This window comes from Wolffia australiana, chromosome 11, assembly GCF_029677425.1.
Source record: "Wolffia australiana isolate 7733 chromosome 11, ASM2967742v1".
NCBI classification, from domain to species: Eukaryota; Viridiplantae; Streptophyta; class Magnoliopsida; order Alismatales; family Araceae; genus Wolffia; species Wolffia australiana.
The window spans coordinates 12,286,335-12,310,994 of NC_135845.1; the positions used below are offsets into that span (position 1 = coordinate 12,286,335).

Below are 24,660 nucleotides of genomic sequence, written 5' to 3' on the forward strand. Positions count from 1 at the left end.
CACAAGTAATCCAGTACACCATTACTTCAACAAGTCTGTATCTGTCATAACATTTTATACATCTAATTGAAAAACCATGATAAAACTTCATTTTCTTGGCCCGCCGTCAACAAAATCCTCTTGAAGCTCTGACTCTTCTCCTTAGCTACAGGTTATCCGATTCGAGAATACCAACACTCTTGCCTTCCTCTGAGCTTTTTTACATCTCGATTCGTGTCTTTCTCTGGTCCATTTTACTTCTAACTCTTTAGCTTCATGTGTGGTTTCTAACCTTCTTCTATAAATAAAAGTGTTTGCTCTCTGCCCTCCGCTATGCCCTCTATTCTGTTGGAATGTTAATCTTGATTGAGTTCATTGAGGAGTTAAAGTGTGAATGGGTCAAGGAATAAAACTAAGTCAGCATGGATCACTGGTCTATAGGAAGATGTGGAGGCAACAGCTGAGTTTTAGAAGAAGAAGACTGAGCGTCTTGGAGGACCAAGTCCTTGGATAGGTGTGTGGTCATGCTTAGTTTGAGGCTATAGGCAGTTATGGGGAATGCCTATAAATATGTGTGAATTCCTTTGTTGTAGTATGCTGTGTGCATCAATCTGGTTCCTTCCTCGCTCAATGTGTTATTTCTTCTTCTTTCTCTATGTGAGATCAAGAGAGTGAGTGACTGTACTTCCCTTCTCTATGTGAGTTGTTAAAGTGAGAGAGCTAGGTTCCAACATAATCTTGGGTGCTCTGGCTTCCGCCCTCAGTCTTCCTCATAACGTACTTGGATGTCCACAACATTTCATTTTTACTCGAGCAAACATACTATGGCCATTATCGACGTAAGAGAGGAACGACTAGCCAAAACATAGCATGTAATTCTTTCATGTTTATCTTAGGTTTATTTACATTGGAGTCATTGCGCCTGGACTCCATATTACGAACAGAAAGCTGGATAATTCAGGACAAAGGCAAATTATAGGAACGATTATTTTCTCCAATTATTCTTTTATTCCAAGAAGAAATCTAAACCGTGGCAACATTGTCCAGTCTCAGTCCAATCTTGTTCGTCCCCTTCGCCGCCCATCTCCAGTTCCAGCTCAAACCTTCTCCTCCTTCATCACGAACCCGCTGGCCGGTTTTCCCCCGACCAAGAGCTCTCCCCTACCGATTCCCAAGGAACTCAGAATAAAGCCAAGAAACTATTTATTATGTTATTCTTTGAGTTACGTAGTTTAAGAACAGACCTGGTGAGTTAAGGCGTAGGCCATGGCGCGCTCTCTCTTCGCTGCCGCCTCTTCTCTTCTTTTCACACGGGCGATGATCTCCTCTCTCGTACCCTGTTCTTCGCACCAGCCCATCTGCCAGCCAACACAATAAGTTGTAATCTAGCAAAATTCAACCCATGTTTAGGGTAAGACGGAGGATGGATTGGGTTCTGTCCCGTTCCGTAAGTCAATTGTCAGCGAGCCCTGCTCGTGTTCATAAACTCTCCAAATCTACTTAAGGTACGCATAACTGTGAGTATTTTCTATTGAAGGGTTCTTTGTCTACCTCCAGACTGTTAGATTTTGGTCTTGGTTTTTTCTCTTGGAGTCGCCGTTCGATTGCGGACGAACGTCGACGGGCGGAAATCTCGAACTGAATCTTGTTCCATGAGCGCAAGTGGCGTTCGGTGCTGGAGGATTGTTCTTTCACAGAATTCCCTTGGAGGAAGGTTTTCAGTCTGTTTTCTCTCTTCAATAAATCTAACATGCACCTTGCCTGAAATGATAATTTCGAATTTCTTGAAAGGATTTCTGTCATTTAACGAGAGGAATGCGGTGGGATCGTCCATGGACCTGGTGACGTCTGAAGACGGCCTGAATCCTGGTAGCTGCGTCATTCTCGTCCAATAATTTGGAAATTTTGTCAGCCTTTTCGGGTTCTTGTGAGATGGGGTCTTCTGATTTTACATCCTGTTTATGGGTAAAGTAAGCTTTGATAGAGGAACAGGTCATATTAACAAAAGAAAAAACACCGGGAAACAGTTTCAAATTTTGCAAAATATATTGAAGACGTTCATCGAAAACAAATAGTTGAAATAGAAGAAAGACAACGCGCTGAGTAATTTTTTTACAATGAAAAGCGATGAAGATCGTCAGAATAAAATAGGCAAACAGAGTCCATAAATTGACCGTGATATCTGTTTCGTACCTTCAAGTGTCTTGCCTTTGGCGGTCGATTTTTCTTAACGCCTATAATTTTTCTCAACCAATCGGCAGAACCCATATGCCTCAATTGCAAGCCTGCAAAAAAATATTTCAGTTTTAACTAAAACCGGTAATAGTACCTAAGAGTAATTTGAATGCATGGGCCATGAACAGAAATACAACTGAAAAAAACAATTGTAATCCAGCACAAACCCGCTTTTCGAAACTCCCAGACAGTGATAAAAATATCCGATCTCCGAACCAGGGATTTCTAATCAAAACGAAATCATAATCAGTCCTAAAGCATGGCTCTTCAATTTATTAGGCTACAAACTCGGTCGCAGATTTAAGTGGTTATTTATCAGAAGACCGTATAAGCCCAAACAACGAAACGAACTATGGGTCCAATTTTTTCCGATAATTCTGTTGCCTTCACAACAAAAACAAGCATCATGAAAGTACAGACAACGGAAGAAGATAAAAACAATGGAAACCAAACTATTTTTCGGGTGAAGACAAGAAGCGTGTTACATGTTGATAAAATGATAAATCTTGACCTTTTGCGAGCTAACCTTGGAGAAGCGTCGTAAACCCTCGTGCAAGAAGATGAAACGATTTGATGATGAAGAGTCCCAATTACAAAAGGACTCCATGTAAAGGACATAAGAAAAGGACGAGCTAAATAGAAGGAGACCGGAACGAGAGATTGAGGAATGGTGATCTGTAGAATAGGCCATGGCCCAGCTGCCGACTCTACATTTCCCCCTACGACTTTCAGATTCTCTCCCTTGAGAGAGGTGGAGTCGGTCGATGGTCGTTAGCGTTATCATCGCCATCGGACCCGATGGGTCAGCGTCTAATGACGATGGGATTGCACGCAAATAGTAAGTAGGACGTAACGTGAGAGAATTGCCCGCTCACCGGCTCTATTGATTATCGACAGAGGCCCTATCTTACGTGAGATAGGGGTATCATCTTCTTTAAATAGTCTTCTCGTTGCTGCTGTGGAATCGAGATAAGACAGTCGGAAGGCCCGAATTAACTGAATATGAGTTAATACTTATACTACTTTCTCTCGCTCTCTCTCTATCTCTCTCTCTTTCTCTAATCGACTCTTTCTCTCTCTATCTCTCTCTCTCTATCTCTATCTCTATCTATCTCTCTCTCTCTATCTATCTATCTCTGTCTCTCTCTCTCTCTATCTGTCTCTGTCTCTCTTTCTCTCTCTCTATCTCTGTCTCTCTCTCTCTGTGTCCGTCATTATCTCATCCTCTTTCTATCTCTCTCTCTCCCCTTCTCCCTTTTTCTCTCTCTCCCTCTCCCTTTCTCTCTCTCTCTATCTCTGTCTCTCTCTCTCTCTGTCCGTCTCTATCCCATCCTCTTTCTATCTCTCTCTCTCCCCTTCTCCCTTTTTCTCTCTCTCCCTCTGCCTTTCTCTCTCTCTCTATCTCTGTCTCTCTCTCTCTGTGTCCGTCTCTATCCCATCCTCTTTCTATCTCTCTCCCCCCCCCTCCCTTTCTCTCTCTCTGTGTCCGTCTTTATCCCATCCTCTATCTATCTCTCTCTCTCCCCCCTCCCTTTCTCTCTCTCTCTCTCTGTCTCTGTCTCTCTGTGTCCGTCTTTATCCCGTCCTCTTTCTCTCTCTCTCTCCCCCCCTCTCCCTTTCTCTCTCTCTTTATCTCTGTCTATCCATCTCTCTGTGTCCGCATTTATCCCATCCTCTTTCTATCTCTCTCTCCCCCCCTCTCCCTTTCTCTCTCTCTTTATCTCTGTCTATCCATCTCTCTGTGTCCGCCTTTATCCCATCTTCTTTCTATCTCTCTCTATATATATCTCTCCCTCCCCTTCTCCCTTTCTCCCTCTCTCTATCTCTATCTATCTATCTCTCTGTGTCCGTCTTTATCCCATCCTCTTTCTATCTCTCTCTCTATATCTCTCTCTTCGTCTCTCTTTCTCTCATCCCTCTCTGTATATCTCTGCGTCTATTTTCCTTTTATCCTCTTTCTAGCTCTGTCTCTTTATATCTCTCTGTGTCTGTCTTTCTCTCTCTCCCTCTCTCTATCTATCTCTCTATCTCTTTTTCTATCTTGCTCTATCTCTCTATATCTCTGACTAATGACTATCCGTCTGTCTGTCTCTCATATGATTGTGGGATCAGGAAGATAAGTCGATGTTACGTATCAGATCAATCACCGGACAAAAGATTTCTACTTTTGTCAATCTTATCCGCAGGATAGAAGCCTTGTGCTCTTCCCTACAGATTTGAGACGTGAATTTCGTGGTTCCTCCACAGGGAAAACATAGAAAATTTGGTTGTGTTCGTATTCGGTTTCATTGGATGGTCGTTAGCTTTCTTTCGCATCTCCATTAAAAAACGGAATTTTCTATAAAATAATACTTAACTTTCTCGTCGGCTCTCTCTCTCATTCCCTCTCCATCTCTCTCTTTCTATCTCTCTCTTCTCGCTCTTTACCTCTCCTATCGCTCTTTATGTGATATGATTGCGGGACCAGGAAGATAAGTCCGATGTTACATTTCATATTAATCACTGGGCGATAACTTTCTACTCAAGTTAGGATTATCCGCGGGATAAAAGCTTTGCACGGTTTCGTTCTAAAATAAGTACAGCAAGACAATAAATGCGATTGGTTCTGTCACGGGTATCTTACAGAACCAAATTTAGAGTTTAAGAAAAGAAAGTTCAAATTTCGATGAAAATATTAATTGAAAGAGCTCAACAAACAGTATTATTAGGTAAGTAAACAAAATGCACGTATTCATATTTCTTTACAATTTTCTTTTATTTACAGTTATACTTTTATTTAGATATATAATTGTATATGCTTTTTATTTTCTAATTTATTTTCGTATTTACATTTTTATATATTACATTTAGCGACATACTGATATTTATATTTACATTTAAAACTCTATTGATATATATGTGTGTTTGTGTATCTGAATTTGTACTCGTATTTGACATTGTATTTAGAGATATAATTGTCATAAATTTTTATTAATTTTTTTAATTCAATAAAATGATGAATAAAATATGAGTCGTAACGAGTAACATTTAAATGCTTCAACATCAAAATAAATCTTATTTAAGCCTTTAGGAGTGCATAATTTCTTATAACATAAAAGAAAATATATGTCTCTTCAAAAACTCTCCCATTTCTGGGCGTATAAAATTAAAAAGCTAAATTTATTTGTTCCTTTGGATTGACCCCTATCCTTCTTTAATTTGTCTTCACTATATCTAAATTACCACAAACATCAAAATTAATCAGCTTATGTCATCATACTTTACCCATAGTCATGATTGAAAGGTTTCATATGATGGAAAACTAATGCACCTACTGTACACATATTTCTGTTCTGGAGAAATTTATAGCAATTCTGAATTTTGGGCCTCGAAGGAGTAAGATGGGCGGGTCACACCATGGTTTCTCCATTATTTCTTCTAACTTCCCTCTAACTACATACCGAAATTTAAATGAATAAGCTTGATAAACTGAAATCCAATGAAGGAGAAAAGAAGAAAAGACGGCAATGAGATAAAATATGAAAGAAGTGCAAGGACATTTTGGATCATAACCTGTGTATATAAATTAACTTAATATATAACCTATGGTTATATTTATATTATAACCTATGTATATAAATTTCTTTTAACTAATTCTAGACCTGGTCTACTCTAGGCTATCTCAAGTTTCTACACTGAATCTTTCATCACACCACTCACCCCTTTACACTTCTCTATTCAATTCCCGTTTTAGTTTAGTTTTCATGCCAGAAATCTAATTTTTATATTTTGTGTTTCAAAATAAAATAAAAGTTTAAAAATACCTGAAATTTAAAATTTTAATTTGTTGTCTTTTGACACATATATAAATTTTAGAGAATATTATCTATCATTTCAATTGTTTAAATTGAATTCTATAGCAAAAGACACAATCAAAATTTTATTCATCCTTTCCAATATAATATAAATTTGGAAATTTTAGTTTTTGCCATTTGATGGATATATTTATACTTTCTAAGTATCTTGATGCCCTTCTTGAATATCTTTTCAATACGAATATTAATGTTATATACATAAGGATTACTGGTCCCCACATTAGAATCCCATCATAATTCACAAATCACTACATATATTCTTGGACTTCATTATTAGCATCTGATGTGCATCATAATAAATAATATTTCATTGAAAAATATTAAATAATATATGTAATGTGTTTGGCTTGCAGGGGACATACAACTCCATCACTATGGTCACTAATGAGGATTTTGGGACTTCCACAGTACATAAAATATCATAGTAATTAGTAAATAAACTATGTGGAAAAATATTCTGACAGAAAACTCAGAATTACCCATCTGTGCTTTCTTCACATTTTGTTTGCCTATAGTTTTTCTCAATTATCCACAGCTAACCAAAAAAAAAATCTTATGACTATTTAGAAAGCTATGAAACTTAGGAATGGAATGAACTGTGCTTCCCCAAAACCTATCCAAGCCAGTAAGCAAAAAATCACGGAGTTTTATTTGTTAATTGGTTCTGACATAGCCAAGAATATTTATGTCATTTTCAACATTAAATACTGCATATTAACTATAATTCAAGAAAGAGGTGCATCCACAAGGAGGTAAAACTTTATGTTCTGCATTTTTCTAGGCTTGAAAGTAACACAATATTATTTGACAATCTGAATAAAATTTTCTATATTTTTATCGAATTTCTATCTAATAATATGAGTTAAATCTAAAACAATATCAAATTGATATAATTTTATGGCTTATTGAAATCAAAATTGCATAAACCTTTTCCTCACTTGCATTGCTAGATAAGTATATGACATGCAAGATCTTCTCATGGGAAGCAGGTTTATATGTACAAATGGTGAAATGGTGTAATGTAAGCAGGGAGAAAGGGGGTGAAGATGGTACATATGTAGGTTTCAAGGATACCATCTAGGTGGGTTAAATAATTGTGATTCTGTGTTTAGATATTGAATAGATCCATATCCCTAATGCAGAAAAAGAGTCACCTAGTGGGTAACCAAGACATGTAAGGCCAGCTCATGAAATGTGCTAATGTGGTGGTTCACATAAGTCAATCATAAATTCATCCAATAATCGTAGTCCTTAAACCTTTAGTTTTGTTGTACATTTGGCCTCCCTACCAGAACTCCTTGTCATTTGTAAATTGACCACACATTGCCTAACATCATAGTTTGGACCATCTAAAACATCTTCTTAATCTGCCCTTGAAGGCTAGCCTATTTACCCACACTTTTATGGTTGGAGGTAAATGGAATTCCTGTGGAGTTATAATATTGGTCAAGTTCATGAACTTTTTAAACCCACTGGGTTATATTATGCACAAATATTGAAACAAATATGATATTTTATAGAATACATCACCCATAAATAATTAATGCTTGGGTCTGAATGCATTTGAAGTAAATAGATTAAAATTTTAAACTACTTCCACTGAACAAGAAGTTCTTCTCCATTCATCATGCCTTTGATTACTGTTGCATTGGCTTCACAATGACTTCCCTGCGTAAAAAAACAAAAATTTCACCAAGGAAAAAAGGCTTTACTATTAGATTTAGGAAAAAAAAATCTAAGCATAATTCTAAAAAAAATAATAAAAAATGGGTTTTAAAATAGAAATGTAATAGATAGTCAATATCCATGCAAAAAATTCAAACTTGGTCTCAAGGCTGTCATGCCCCAATATTTGAAAATGCATACAATTACATTTTAGAGAAAAACCTCGAATATAATTCAAAAAAATTACTTTCAGTCACCAAACCTGCTTTGATTATAATTTTTAAACACTGTAAGAAATTCCATGATAAGATATATAACTATTTTTCTTCGTTTGGAAATCAATATATTTCAATAGCTTGTTATTTAAATGATTTTCCAACCAAGCATATGTTATCGTTATATCAAATGATTAAGAATGAATTGAAAATAAGCTTTTAAAATTCAAATTAAACTTTAAATATTTTTAAAAATCCAGAAAAGTTGAAATTACCGTTCTAATGTAAATGAAATAATCATCACGCTAACCAATACAAATATTTTCTTCAATCATATTTTAAAAGACGATTATTTATAAAATTTCTCTTTGACCTTCAAGGATAACCCGAGCACCAGTTCTTAATTCTTCATTTTCCCAGAGAAATTAGTCCTTTCGCCATTATTCGTGGAATTCTGAGAATCATCTTGTATGTTCAATGAAATATCATCAAAACATAGAGTATGAATATCATAATTGTGTTGATCATCTTCAGAGTTTCTCTCATGCTTCTTAGATTCTACATGATAATCCATCAAAACACCATTTCATATGTTTCCTACATATGAATATTGGATGTAATTTCAAAATTGATAATATGGAAGATCATTTACGCTAGTACATATGAGCTAAATATTCATGAGTAGTGGATGTTATTTTTTGTAGTTCATCCACTTTTCTTTGTATTTGATGTTATTTTTTGCTTTTCAAAGTATTCATAACATGAATTTTGTTGGCAACTAGTTTTATTATCTCCATTGTAAAACTGGAATAATGGAAGATATTCATTTGCATGATCCTCACTAAAACTCACAAAACAATATAAACAACCAAGACTGGAATTTCCACCATGTGATTTTAACTTTGGGCATAGTTCATTCTATTTTCTTATTCAGATGTTTCATTTAATTTCATCTCAGCATTTCGATTGAACACCCTTCCCTCATTGTCACAACAGCCAGGGGCCAAGATTGTGGTATTTCTTCTTCTTCTCTAGATCAATCAATTTGGATCACTTTAGAAATAGTAGAAACAAAAAAAATGATTCATGAAGGCTACGTATAATGTATTGGGATGGGATTCAAAAATAGCAAACAAAGAGGGGGGAATTGTAAATAGATCCCTAATGTCTTCATCCCGTTGGATTTAAGGGGGTTGTTATCTATTGTCATCCAATAGGAAAACAGCTTCTACACTTGAGTTATGGAAGTTATTCGCATAAAGCATGTCTCCGTTTGAGCATTTGGCCTCATATTCTGATCCAGGTTATGCTTAGGTTTCTCCTTATCATTCATTTGCATCCAGAATTAATATTGTATAAACCTAAGGTTTTATACTTCAATAAACTTGAATAAAATAACAAGAATTATCCACTCGATTCAGGAGAATGAAGAAAGGTTAGTCCAGTGGAGCAATAAATCGAATAGATTAGGACTCCATGGATAATTTATATTTATCCAGTTTGATTATGAATAATGCAATAGATGCATGTCAAAGTAAAAAATATTAAATAAGAAATAGTCCTACTTAATTATCACTAAATATTTGATGTAATCAAGCGCTTAGTGCGTAGACAGTTGGCAGAGAGGACTGCGTAGTTGGCACTTAGACAATGTAAAATATGTGTAGTTGCTTGTCTACTACCTCATTCTTTACGCTTATAGATACAATCTGCACAAGCATTGAGGAAATTTTCAATGTCCAATTTAGCCCAGTAATGTTTTCTGAGCTTATAAATAAAAACAATATTATAGCTATTTGGCCTGAAATTCAAGTATCTTTGAGATGAATCATCTTCAAATAAAGACTAGTGTCTATCTAATAAGTCTATAATTTGAATTGCATTATCCTCATTACTCATACCAAGGACACATGGATCTTCATTGAAGGCTTGAGATATTATTCCGATTCGTCAGAAGTGGTTCTATGATGCAGGAAGCGTGTTTGACATTTCAAGGCCCTAATTATGCAACTAACTTGCAGTAAAAAAAACATAAATTATGCAGAGACGGGCCTGATAACCTGCTATGAGTATAAACTAAATATGTTTCTCCCCCTGCCCAATCAGCAAAATACTAAAATAATTAATAACAAATACTGAAAAACTAAAGTTAGACAAACGTAAGGATCCACAGGACATTCAGGTTCATGGAGAGAATATGAATAAATATTAGGTTAGTGAGCTCGTAGAAACATTTATTCATGGAAGTACACTACATAATTTATCTTCTCTCGTCATCAGACCTTCATAGCAAGGGATCAAGAATAGAGCATCCCCTTGAAATTTTCATAAGCCATTTATATACTATATATTACTAAGAAGAATAAGCAAGGCCTGATGAAGTTATTCAAATAGCCATCGGATCTAGAAGTTTTACCATCACTACTTTGGCCCATAGTAAGACTTTTTCAATCCATAATTATCAGGAACGTTAGAATTTTAAGCTTACTTCATTGTTTATTGAACAATCCATTGCCGGTATAATAATCTTTAATTATTAAGAAAGATGGCCCCCTATTAGCCTCTAGTTCAATTTATTCTAACTAATATAGTAGCCAAATATAAAGCAAAACTAAATCCAAACAAGATGAGTAAGAAAGATGGACTCTACTAGAAATTATATTAGTTCAGCCTATCAGCTTATCTATTAAGGGGAGAAACTTTACCCCTAAGATGTTCTTGCACAAATGTCTCATAATACAATAAGTAGATAAAGCTCATAAGACTCTGCAAAAATAAGTTTTACCCAGCATAGAGGGCCATTGGATTTGTCAAACAAGCATCGAACATCCTGATCATGGTCATACGAAATCACACATGAATATAATGGAAAAGCAATTACATCTGTACCGTGAATGACCAAGGACTTTGAGCCACTGCTTGCGTGATCGTTCAACTTTATTTGGGAATTCAGACTAGCATAGGAGATTGCCATAGAAGATGTTCAATCAGGTTCAACTGCCAGCATTCCATTCAGGTTGGCGGATGAAGCCTGCACATACTTGTTTTGTATTTTTCGACAATTCTTCAATAAATCAGTTCCTGGTGACTTTTCAACAAGCCCCATGGGGTCTTAGTTACCGGATCTGAGAGAGATTTTCTGCAAGATGAAAAATACATAGGAAATTTAGCGATATTTCTCAAGCTAATAGTTAAGCTAAAATAGATTTTAGCCTGATAGATGGGCAAGACTTATCGACACCAAAGTACATTCAGTCAGCCTATGTGGGATTTTCTTCATTGACTCCACATTAAATGAACATCATTCTAGCAATTAACTCAATAACTTAAATGCATTTAAAATCCAAGTTAATTGAGATTTAAAGAACTTGAATATTCAAATCATCGTGATATCTCCAAATTTATGCGTACAGAAAAGGTTTGCAATTTGCTGACATAACCATAAGGCATTGACGGGTTATACATATATTTGCTGAGATTTGGGTATGAGCAACGACCCAAGTCTCTTCATTGACTGAGCTTCCTTGTTAACTTATTCAAGAAATATCATTTGAGTAAAAACATCGTGCATTTTTCTTGAAAGAGGCAATATGTCATTATGACATCATTAAACACCCCACTCACATTATTATAGAATTCGCATTTTATTCAGGGAAGAAATTCATAGGTTTATTCATTGATATAATATAATCTTTAATTCCTTATGACAAAACAAAGTTCTAATAAAAAAGAAAGGGTATTTTTCAACAAATACTCTGAGAATAAATGGAAGCTTCATGAACACCTGACATCGAATGTTTGAGTCATTGTGTGACAAGATATTGCAACCCACTAGGCACACATCGCAGTAGACGCTATGAAATTAAGAAGATCAATTTTGTCCCCCAATTGGTTTGGAGTCAAGAGCGAATATTTAACAATGCAATTGGATTTTGTTGATATATCTCAATTTTTAATCCTACATTGTAAAAATCGGAAGTGGTTAATGTCACGAGTTCTTGATATGGTGCCATGAGATTCGTGTGAATCAATACCCAAAATGGAAGGAGTGAAGCAACCCAAGCCTTGGAGTCCAGGGACGGGATTCGCTCGGCCAAACATCGAATGATTGAAGAACCATATATGACCGGGTCCTTGATTGCCAAAAAAAATACAAATATCTAGTTCTAAAGTTCAGAATACTAGGCCTAGAGTAAAACCCAAGGACTGGAGCACCATAGATTTTTCAAAGCAATAAAAGTAGTAATATTTGGCAATAGGCTGCGTGACCAAGTAAAATAAGGAAATTGATTTAAGAATAAAACATAGCATGTAAATTCCACAACGCACAACTGCAGACAACCTCAATTGACGCCCCACGGAAACTTGTAAGAACAGGTTAGTGTACTAATATCTAATAAGAACTCAGTCTCAAGAGAACCCCCAATTTCAGGAAAAAAAATGACGGAGAATTTAGAAAATTATCATATTTTACAACGGGCAAAGAAATGTAAAAGCTCAGGTTCTTAGTCACAGTGACCATAAATTAGAATGAATAGCCAGAAGACAAAATACGAAGCATTTTTGCCTGCTGAACTGAGAATTGGTAGGATAGAGTTGCCTTAGAATGTTAAGTGTCAATATGCATTCACACATGAAATCATATTAGTGAGCCAAAATAGAATACAATGTAAACAAAACGTTGATCATATTAATGGCCTGAAGGGTTTACTTCCAATAGGTCATGTATGGAGCGCAAGTAATTCCATGTCATGTTTAATGACAGGTATAGTGAAAAAATATGCACTGCACAGAACACTGCCTAGGCAACCGATCCCCGCAATTTTCTAGTTGACAGAACTGTGAGGAACGGGAGGAAATCCTTGAACCACTGAAAGGGGAGGCCTCATATTATGTGGCTGCAATCAGTAAGAAGAGAACACAACACTTAAAAAACACCATGCAATGAGTTGGAAAACATAAGAGACAGTGTGATACGACGACCCCAACAAAATTAATTTATATGAGAAAAGGCTACAATCAAATTTTCAGAATTTTTCTAAGGGACAGCTACTAGCAACGTAAACCATAATTGATAAAATTGATCAATGATAACCTATGGTGTTTTATGAAGAAATGTTATACAAATATACTATCTGCAGGCATTTCAGGCTAAGCAATGAATTTTAATCCTTACCCCAATTTCTGTCACAAAACGACAGCAGGAACATCTGACTGCAGGTGCTCCATAAGGGTACATAAGCAGTACAAAACACTTGCCACACTTTATATTTCCCACTTGATGAGCTATATGAATAAATAAATAAATAAATGTCAAAATAGAGGAATCATATATCATTTTCTTCAAGAACCTTTTAGTAATAAAATGTACGTCATAAAAAAAAAGGTTTTTGCCCAGAAAAGCATTCGACTACATGATGTCATGCCTCCATGCCCTGTCATTGGTTCCACTATATCTTTGTGTAACAGCAAACTTTCAAGAAGGTGATAGAGACTGTAATGTGAGTCGCAATATAGGAATATCATTTGAGGGAAGAGAGAGAATGATAGAGCAACTGAGAGACAAATCAAAAAGATAAGAGAGTTGTGGTGGCAGCTTCAGGCCCGGATCAGCACCTGTACCTATTTGGGAAGATGTCCTGTGCCAAATTGGACATTCGTCTACGTCTTCTTACTAATATCTGCCATGCCAGGGTGGAAACATCATTGTCACAAGACCATTTGACAATGACGGTGATGATGACAAGATCATCCTATAATGACCGATCATCATCATCTTTTCATCTTGAACAAAGATGAGAAGTTTGCACCAGGGGCCAGATGAGGAGATTTGTCCCTACATCGCATGATCATGATCAGCCTGGTCACAAGTGCATGACAAGGACAATAAAAACTTCTTCATTGTTGTCATCCTGGCCTGGACAAATGACGAGAATAATGACGACTTATCATCATCCTCTTACCTGTAGTCTGTCCTCGTTAGGGTGAGGGCTACAGATATTTAAAGGGAAACCACACTAACAATAAAACCCTACAGTAGTTTCATGAAAACGTGAGTAAAACAAACTGGCATTTTAAAGGAACCCAGATTACTTAACATTTTCAAACCTTGTGCATTCGGAGTGTTTGATAATACTAGTTCTCTAAAAAAATTTCCCATTTATTCAACCATGTTATACTCTCTCAATAATAATTAAGCATCATGGGTGGGCAAACAACAAATTGAAACAGTGCACATGCAGAAATAAGTTATCAGAAATAGGATCTGGCGAAACTTTTGGTTTTCTGGAGATTGAATTTCAGAATAAAAGATGAAGGGAGAGCTGTTACCTTCTAATACCAGATTAACTGTCTGGCAGCACGTACATTGTACACAATCCGCATGTTTTGGATAGGAGAGCAGCTGGCGACAGCTTCCGCAGACCATTTGCCCCATCTCTGCAATGAGCATTCAGAAATTCAAACAGAGGGAACTTGCTACGAAACAGGCGATGAACAAACTCCAAATCTAGCAGAAACTAGAGCCAAAATCTAAAATTTCTAGCAACACCACAGAATAAAGACAAAAATCAAGGAGACAACACGAGTAATAATGAATATTTACCGGGAAATGATGGAAGAGACGGCGAGACCAGAGGGGAAAAATGACTATCCGGGTTTTCACCGGACGGCGCCATCTCACCAGTCGCCCGACGCGCCGGAGATTGAGCTTCGCCCACTGAGAGGGATGGCAAAGGAGAAGGTTGTGGAGAACGAGAAGGGCTTCCCATCTCCATTGAGCGAGACCTCGATACTGATTAGATCATCGCAGAGAACGGAAGAACCACGTCTACAGATTGGATTGTTCCACAACTCGCCATTGTCGATTTCTCCAGAAACCCAAATCCACGGACTGCCTACAATCAAAATCAGAATTCAGAGTTCTACGCGATCGGCGAAAAATTGAATTGATCTGGAAGAAAGATGACAGTCAAGTACAAAACAGATATTTATACCTACCCGAGAAGTAGGGAAATCCCAACTGTTCATTCAATAAACCGCCAGAATTCTCTGTTATTAAATTAGACTAGTAAATAAAAAGTGTAATATGTTGAATTTATTATTTTAAAGTGTTATAGTTAACTATATTTCTATAATATGATTACTGATTGGCTTCTGAGGGTTGGAATGGGTAAAACGGGACGGAACAATAGATAGATTGGGATGAAGTGGAGCAGTGTGGAACGGTGTGGAATGGAGGACCTAACCCAAGAAGTATATTCTTATAATGGTCATTTTAGTTTATTATTTCTAAATAAAATATTAAAATTTTATTAATTAAATTAATCTTTTTAAAAAATTCCCAGCAAGTTAGCACCTGTTTTTTTCTTTTCCCCAAAACAATTCAGCTAGAACCCCAGACCCTCCATGGTGTGTGATGTGGATGCTCCGCAAGCTGTGCGAAGAGTGGTTAGAAATTTCATACCATACAATGCAACAACTAGACATGGTTGGTCTGTTCATTTCGTTTTAAACAAACAAAAAATTCACACATAAGAACCGCACATGGCCTTGTTCTTTGTTCTGTTCTTTTTAAAAAAAAAACGAACAAAATTCACATATTCGCACAAATTCGCATATTTGCACAAAACTAGAACAAAATTCGCACAAAGCGAACAAAAGAACCACACACGGGTCTGTGTGATGTTCTGTTAGAATTTGTTTTTGTTCTGTTCGGAAAAACGAACAGAACGAACAATTCGCACAAATTCGCACAAAAGAATAGAACGATAATGTCTAGCAACAACCATGCACTGCTTGTGATCAGCCCATCCCTAGAGAGGCATTTTCCAAAAATCATGATTTTAAAACTACATGAAAGGGAAGGATTAATTTAATCTCTGACTCAAATACAGATTTCATAGTTCTATAATTCTGAATAGCTAGAATATCATACAATGCGTGGTTTATAAAGAGGCAAAATACATTTGAATGTATGTTATCTTGAGTTGGAGCTGCTGGACTTAAAAAATGATCATATATGAGTTCTCTTTTAGAAAATTTATGCTTCTATCATTTGAGCTGGATTGAATTCATCAAAGCCTGATATGAAAAGAAAAAGACCAAGGGGAAGATTAATATTTTCTTTCGATAATAGTGAAGGAAAAAAGAAAAAGAGAAATAGAGGGGGAGAGAGGGGAGAGAGGGGAGAGAGGGAGGAAAAGAGAAAGGATAAAAAATGATTGTTTTAACCAGATTTCCTAAAACGTATGGGGATTTCTACCTCTTCATTGGTCTAATGGTGAAATTTTGAAAGAGGAACCTAACTTGGAATTTGAAACTTCATTTTCATCATCATTTAATACCGACCAATTGGAAAAAATCGTTCAAACTTTGGTTGAAAGTATTTTAAGGTTCTAATTTATGATGGTGTGTTGTTTTATTTTGAAAAAGGTCACATAACTGCGTATGTGCTAAAATTTATTTAAGCATAGACATATGATTCAGTAGATAGGGATGTAATACAATCATTTTTCTGCTGGGTGGACGTACTCCATAAATACATGTTCATTTTTTGGGTGTGTTTTATCATCCCTACACAACCTGATTGATATTATTATCCACAAAGGCCAAAATTGCGTTCCATTTTTACCAATAAGTTAACTTTAAAATAAGTCAGCTTCATGATACCTTTATTATATACAACTAAAGAACCTAGCCCTCAAAATCTAACGTTGAACTCTTTATCTATTTTCTCCACAATGTCTAACTTTGAAATTTTTTTTTTCAAGAGATACTTTAAATTCTACTTTACAGAGACATTTTCATATAATATGCCAAAATCCCAAGACTCAGTTTTTGCTCTCATGGGTACTAACCTTATATTGTCTTCCCTCTTTTGATTTTCTTTTATTTTTTCTTCTCTTTTCTTTCATGGTAACCAGCATGGCTGCATTGTTCTCATTATGATGGAAGTGGATTATGTATTTATTGTATATTTTTTTACTTTCCCTCATGGTTTGAGACATCAGTCCTTCATATCAAGAGCATTTTCTTTGATCAACCATCTTGTTATACATTTTTCAAAAGGGGAAAGAACTGCATGCAGAACCAGGCTGGTGGCGAGGACGTCAACACAACTTCTGCAGACACGCCGCCGCCGTCGCCCGACCAAGTCAACGCACCGGCTTCAGTCACGTCTCCACCTACGCACACCCCGACACGCGTCATGACACATCGTTGACAACTTCAGGACCGGCCAGACAACGACCAAGTCGACGCACCTGCATCAATCACGTCTCCACCTACGCACGCCCTGTCACACGTCATGACATGTCGTCAACGTCAGATCAAGAACCGCCCTTTGACGTGACACGATACCACATTGCCCATCGTCATTTTTTATTTTTATTTCTCGCATTCTCTTTCCTCCAAGGCCCATATGTATAGGCCAATGTTGCAAGAAACAGTTGGCAAAGTTATATTCAAGAATAGAGTTTTCTCTTCTTCGAGGACTTGCCCTAATCCTCCCCTCTTCTCTAGATCGCCGTCGCTGCCGCCATCGTCGCCGCCACGCGTTGCCGTCCACCGTCCTCTCCTTCTCTCTCTCCCTCTTCTCTCTACCTGTTCGCCCAGCGCCCAAGCGCCGGGCCGGCCAGCGCCCACGCACTAGGCCGTCAAACGCCCAAGCGCCAGGCCGCCCAGCGCCCAAGCGCAAGGCTGTCTAGCGCCCATGCGCCAGGTCGCCCAGCGCCCGAGCGTCAGGCCGCCCAGCGCTCGAGCGCCTGGCCACCCAGCACCCAAGTGCCAGGCCGCCCAGCGCCCAAACAGCCAGGCCGCCTGCGCCTGGCCGCTCAGAAGCCAGACCGCGCACACCGGGGCCGCCCAGTGCCTAGGGCCGTCGCTCGACCAGGCTGCCCAGAGCCCGGCCGCCCAGGCGCTAAGCCGCCCACGCCGGGGCCACCCAGCAACCAAGCTGCCCAGCACCCGACCACCCAGGCGACAAGCCGCCCACGCTAGGGCTGCCCAACGCCTAGGCCGCCGCGCGACTAGGTCGTCCAGCTCTTGGCCAACCTAGCATTAGGTCGCCCAAGCCAGGGCCACCCAACGCCCCGATCGCCGAGCGCCACTTGTTCGCCCTTCGACGGTCTTCACTCCTTGAAGCCATCCACGTCTCGACCACGCCCCACGTTGATCAGCAATACGACCAGAATTCCCCGCATCCTCGTCACGCACCCCAGGTGCCGAGGTACCTCTTACACTCTTTGGTGTCCTGTGTTCTTCGTCCAATGTTCCTCAAGAAGTCTTCCACCGTCGTCGGATTTGTTTGAGTTTTCTAGAATTTTCAACGACTAGTGGATTAGGTCTTTTCTTGAGTTTTCCCGTGAGCATGAATTCGAGGTATTGATTTTGGTGCTTGGCATCATGGCGGTGGTTAAAGACAGTACTCCCGCCCTCGACGAGGAAAGGGGCTGCACCACCATTATTTCATCGGATTTAAATCTCTCGAGATCGACCGTGTGAATTTGTGGTCTGTTTTATCCACCTTCTCCCAAAACCAATCCCCACATATAGCACCTCATCATCCTTTTCCCCAATCTCATCAGTCGTCATACACTCCCATCACCCGTCATCCCCTTTACCGCCACCATAGTCGCCGTGCATTAGTTGTCCTGCATCACAGGCTTAGTGCACTTTAGCAAAATGCCTAAGTATCTGTTGAAAGGGGATTATGCAAAGTCAGCCAACTATTTAATGAATTTACTATAGCTTAGACATGTTTTTGGTTATCATGAATTATTCATAGGAAGATAATATAATTTATATGGTTCAAAGTATGCAACTCCCACAAGTAGTGGACCAAGACCTATTTGTATATAAAGACATGATGTTTGACCATCGGTCAATCAGGCAATTTTCCAAGTTAGGCCTCCCAATTTCTATGACATGTTGATTATCAGGTAATGTGGCTCTCATTAAATATTTATGTGAATCAGGTAACTTTTGGCCAGTGAAGCATCATGGCCAACATGGACTTATCTACCCACCTTAATATTTATATATGAATTAGTATTTATTCTATAATAGACTAATATAAATTAATAAAAATAAATATTTCTAATATTTTTAAGAAGATTATTTCAGATATCTAAATATTTTTTATGATTTTTTTCATGTCAAGTTCATGGATGAAATTAAATTATTAAACTTACCTTTATGGCTTATGAAGTGAATGGCAAAGTTGTGATTATGCCTATTCAAAATTGAAGCAATTATTGTGTCTGTTTTCTCTCTCAGATAAATGTACTTGAATTTACATTAACAAACATTACATGGTTTCCATTCCCTATAGACAGGTCAAGCGCTAATTTTCAATCCACCCTCTCCCTCTTTTGGTGAAACTTCCACTACAAAGAGCAAATATTAGAGTCTGGTGCTCAGCAGAAATTTACAGGATATTCTGAGATATCTTTAAAACACAAGTTTATTTATAATATAATTCCATATCTATAGGTATTGGAATCGTTTTTTTTCTGGTGCAGGTTTGAGAATTTACGATGAAAAATTTATTGTGCCTTAGAGTTCAAATCGTTAACAGCCTTAGTTGGAAAGTTATAATTGGGAGATATTGCTAACTGTATTTGAATGTTTGTTGAATTCAAAGGTTATCTCTAACATCCATTTGAATACATAGGATCCAGAATCATTCCATTGGATATAGGATTATAGATGTTACAAGGGGAACAATAATGTAACTCAAGAATTTATGGTGTCAACGTCCTTGGTCTAAAGATCATCATTTGGAGATTTTGGCTAACTGATTATGAAATTTATTAACCTTAAATGTTTTACCTAAAACCTAAAAAAATCCATGTGGTCCAGAATTGTGCTTGATATAATATTTAAGAAGCTACAATGGGGAAAATACGACTCAAGACTTGTACTGCTATCAATGTTATCCTGAAGATCATTTTCTAGAAGTTTCTGCTAATTGTTTTTTAGGTTTTAATTTTAAGTAATAATATTTATACCATTTATGGAAGTATATTTTCTCTAGAATTTTTTCAATTGATGCAATACTGAATAAGTTAATGGGGGACAAAGGAGAGCACTACTAACTCATGGAGAAAAGAAGTATCCAATCTGTGAAATGATTTTTAAAACATTATTGAAACAATTATAAAAAATCAATTTATTCTTATCATTCAGTCTCTCCAGATCATGTGCAGCCATAATTTTTTTGCAGTAGTTTGAAAGGTACTCATCAAGAGGCAACCAACGGAAATCTCAATTGAAGAATCTTGCTTTTCAAAAGCCTTTATTTGGTGGTGAATTTGGATCTTACGAAAGATTAAATCTATACCTATATATAAGAGGAGATAGAGGTAACAAGAAGGGAAAAAGGAACTACTAGAAAGTTTAAACCAAGGTATATTAAACCGTCTTATGAAACTTGATTGAATATTTAAGGTGTTTTATATAAAGTAATCCAGTGATTATTTCTTATTGAATATGTTTGAAAATATATTTGGTTAAATTTATCTGCATATTTGTGTGTATTTGAGTTAACTAAATTTATAAAATTTAAGTGCATCCTAATAGACTTTAGGGTCAGCTAGGTGAAAGTTTTGGGGGTTGAAGAAGAAGGTTTAGGGGCACAAGTCGAAGGAGGTCAAGCATTGTCGCTCCATAGAAGACTTCAGGGGTTGAGGACAACAGAGCTTCACCATAATAATATTTTATTGGTATCTGTATTGCATTCATTACCAAATGTTTTGCCTGGGGGTATCCACAAAACTTTGTTAGGGTTCATCATCAACTCAGGCTGGATACCATCTAAAATCACTAAGGAATAGCCTAAACTGTCTAGATAGGTAAAACATATTTAACATAGTTAACTAGATCGGATAATAAATTTTAAAGAATCTAATTCACCCCCCTCATTAGGTCATACATTACGCACTTAATCCCACTCAATGGAATTTACAAATCCATATAAATAGAAATACAAGTAAAACAATAAATGCAAATCATGGTGCCTTTATATTTTTGAAGGTATTTTTTGTTCTAAATCCTTTGTAATCATCATTTTCTATTCTTTATGGTTTGTCCATCATATTCCTCCTATTCTCTTATCCTGTGTGGATGCAATGTGGTCTTCATCCCTTTTTTGAGAATATTTCTGTATAAATTATATCTCATTATATTTTCCATTATCTTGACTTCTTTCTACACCTTTTATGTGTTCTGAAATTCCTCACACCTCACTATCAAGGGACTATTGTTATTTTATGTAATAATTATCCTTATTTCATGCTTTATTCTTCGTCCATCCCATTAAATTTGTTTACCTTCCACTTCATATTCCCCCTTTTACGCACATTTTCATCTGCAGTTTCATGATAAACATCCACTTTCATTGGTACACATTTGATATAATTTTGTTAAATAGAGGAAAATATGCTTACTCCCTACTTTCATGTCGGAGGAAGGTTAGTGGGGAAACTAGGCAGTCAGAAGTTTCCACGTGTGGGAGAGTAATCTTGCATGCAAGGGATGTGATACCCACCTTCTATTTGAGATAAGTGAGGAAATTAAAGGATTACAGTATCAAATTTGGATAGAAGTTTCCATTATCTCCTTTCATCATCAAAGTATGATGCACTTTAATATTTATTTTTTACTGTCACTAATTATGTTTGTTACTGTGTGGTAAAATATTTATTTTTCTATTAAAAATAAGATTGGATCACATATTTTTACTTCTTGAAGTTACTGATTTGACATTAAATTTTGTTAGTGAAGGCAACTGGATAGTTTCTACAAAATATTGTTAACTAATGTCTTGTTATATTGTCTTTATGGTATCCAATAGCATATCATGAAGTTTTAATAAACATAAAACCATCTCATGCTCTGGTACTGAGGCATATATAGTGTCATCTTGAATGTTACCGATTAACTTCTTTGGATTCAATAGTTTTTTCAACTACGGTGATTCAATGTGACGTGAACTTATTTATTGTGATGTGACAATTAAGTAATTAAAAATTTTGAATTTTCTTTTATATTTCTCTATTCAACTACCCAATTTATAAAATCTATTTAAGGAATTATATCATGTTTTTTAGAAATAAAGCAGAATTTCATGGCATTTTTCTATATTAGTTTATCGATCATCATACTCACATTCTCTATCATATTCTACTTATTTGATGGGCTTACCAAGATGTCTTCATACCTCCAATTTGAAATACTTAATATCATTAATACTTCAGATTTCTCACGGGCGAGGTAAAGATACATTTATGTGGTGTAGTCATCTATGAAGGTGTCAAAGTACTTCATCGTGAAGAAAGTGTCATTTATTAAATGCATTCCAAAAAACTAAAAATATACTATATGTTTTTTACCAGTTTGGTTATAGTGCTTGTGGATCTCATGGATCAAGGCCCATGTATCAGCCTTGTTCATAACTTCAATTTCCCAATAACATTAATTTTCAAACCTTAATCATTAACTATGTTAGCATATAGATGAAGATGCCAGCCCATATGGTGCCAAGGTACACTTTGTGCTCCAGAAGATACATATAAGTACTTTAACTCTCTCATGGAACCTTTACCACAATCAGTTAGTGTTGACCTATAGTTCATCTTTTCAAGACAAATGAATGACTAAGAGTATGGGTAGCCATCAAATCCTAATATGTTATTCTAGTTTTAATGTGGAATTTGGATAAGTTGAGAATATCTTGTTCAATGTGTTCGGTACCATGACCAAGGAATTCAAGGCATCTGCTTCCATGATTCAATATTCCCCACGTATCGAGTGCACATGATCCCATCTTCACCATCGGATCTTATTCATGGACTTGTTACTATATCCGAACTAACACTAATTTGAATCCATTGATTAGGGATTCATAAGTTGTAGTTCATACTTAGAAGTCCATCCATAACTTTTCTTTGGTATCTCAGATCTTATGTTCATTTAAATGACCATCAAATGAATCAAGCTGATTGATCGTTAGGAATAATATCATTTAGGGATTCGTACAGATCAGTTCAGTGAATGTTTCCCTGAATAGCACTCACCATGCGCCAGTGTATCCAAACTAATGACCCTAAGATCCACATAACTTATTGTATAAATAGGACTAGATAGTTCTAGTGTTTGTATATATTTGGATGTCCTTCTCTAGTGTACTTTGCGTAAGAATAAATATAATTCATGTTAAATTATTAATGATCACAATACTATAACTCATCATAATTCACTTTGTCATTCTACGCAAAGGATTTCATCGTGACATCACAAAAGAATTATAACAAATTAAATATTATAACAATCAAATTGAACATAAGATATGTGTGATTGATTTGATGGCCACATAACATATATCCAAACCATTTTTGTCTATATCAAAATTATTAGACATGGTTGTTCTGTTATGCTCGTTTAAAACAAACAGAAAATTTGCACAAACCAACCGTACAGGGGTCTGTTCGGTGTGCTGTTCTTTTTATGTGCGGAAATTCAAACAAATGTTCGAACAATTCACACAACCGAACAAAATTTGCACAAACGAAAAAAATTTGCATAGACGAACAAATTCGAACAAACGAACAAATTCGAACAAACAAACAAATTCGAACAAATGAACAAATTCGCACAAAATGAACAAATTCGAACAACCGAACAAAATTCACACAAATGAACAAATTCACACAGAAAGAACATAATTGTTTGGAAATTGCATAAAATGCTCTAAATTGCAAAAAATTGTTATGCATAAAGTATAATTTACTAGGAATAATCTAATTTAGTATGACGTTATATTAATTTAACAATCATTAAATCTAGTGATAATTTAACAGTAATTTAACAGTCATTAAGTCATGAAACACCATATTCAGTATAATTCTATCAGTATAAATGTAACAGTCATTAAATCTAGTGATAATAGCATTTATGTCATTGTTGTAATTCAGATATAAGAAAAAATTTTGGAATGATTTAACGAGTTCATTTGGCAATTTAATCAGAGGATTAGATTGTACTGAATTAAATTTGGTAATTCATTTCATTTCATTGGGTGACATAACTGAATTCATTCGTTCTTAAAAGGAAGGAATTAATTAAGCTAATAGATTTTTGAGAATTAATTTCATTAAAATGACATACATGAATGAGAGGGTACTTCCATATTTTTCTAGGACTTGTTTAGAAGGTGGAACGATTAGATTTCAATAAAAATATATTTAGGTATTTCTACAATAATAATATAACTTTTTTAAGTTCTCATACCGTTACAAATTCAAGATGCCATTTTTGAAATCAAATGTCAGTGTTCCTAGTTCTGTTAGAGAGAGAGTGCAAGAGAGAAGGAAAGGGAGAGGGAGAGGGAGAGGGAGAGAGTGCATGAAAGAGAAGAAGAGGAAGAGCATGAGGGTGAGTGAGGGAGAGGAAGACAGGGAATGAGAGCGATGGTGAGAGTGTGGGACAGTGAATTGGAGAAGGAAAGAGATAGGGAGATAGAGAGATGAAACGTACAGGGGGAGTTAAAGACAGAGAAAGGGAGATTTTGATAGATAGAAAGGGGTAATTAGAGGGAGTGAGAAAATCAAAGAATTAGAAGGAGAGAGAGAATCGGAGATAGAAAAAGAGAAGATCAGCGAATGATAGAAAGGGAGAAAGAGATAATTAGGGAGAGAGGAAGATAGAGAAAA

At 36.4% G+C, this 24,660-nt stretch overlaps 2 protein-coding genes across 5 annotated transcripts; both read right to left on the minus strand.

The window, feature by feature from the left end:
• Positions 1 to 834: 834 nt before the first annotated feature.
• On the minus strand, positions 835 to 2,977 carry LOC144709746 (protein IQ-DOMAIN 10-like). Of its 3 annotated transcripts, none has more exons than XM_078583371.1 (6): positions 2,726 to 2,977; positions 2,173 to 2,264; positions 1,818 to 1,934; positions 1,531 to 1,740; positions 1,224 to 1,337; positions 835 to 1,140 (listed from the first exon to the last, which is right to left on the minus strand). In XM_078583371.1, the coding sequence occupies exons 2-6, from the start codon at positions 2,245 to 2,247 to the stop codon at positions 1,003 to 1,005; spliced, it is 654 nt and encodes a 217-aa protein (XP_078439497.1). In that variant the 5' UTR covers positions 2,248 to 2,264; positions 2,726 to 2,977; the 3' UTR covers positions 835 to 1,002. The 3 variants fall into 3 exon arrangements, with proteins under 3 accessions (XP_078439497.1, XP_078439496.1, XP_078439498.1); XM_078583370.1 differs by having other exon boundaries at positions 2,741 to 2,976; XM_078583372.1 differs by lacking the exon at positions 2,726 to 2,977 and adding an exon at positions 2,382 to 2,404.
• A 7,719-nt stretch (positions 2,978 to 10,696) lies between these two features.
• LOC144709779 (protein LOL5-like) lies at positions 10,697 to 14,920 on the minus strand. 2 transcript variants are annotated; one of them, XM_078583421.1, is made up of 5 exons: positions 14,553 to 14,920; positions 14,279 to 14,386; positions 13,125 to 13,234; positions 12,660 to 12,846; positions 10,697 to 11,087 (listed from the first exon to the last, which is right to left on the minus strand). In XM_078583421.1, exons 1-4 carry the CDS (start codon positions 14,722 to 14,724, stop codon positions 12,775 to 12,777), a joined length of 462 nt encoding a protein of 153 aa, XP_078439547.1. In that variant the 5' UTR covers positions 14,725 to 14,920; the 3' UTR covers positions 10,697 to 11,087; positions 12,660 to 12,774. The 2 variants fall into 2 exon arrangements, with proteins under 2 accessions (XP_078439547.1, XP_078439548.1); XM_078583422.1 differs by lacking the exon at positions 12,660 to 12,846.
• Between the last annotated feature and the right edge of the window lie 9,740 nt (positions 14,921 to 24,660).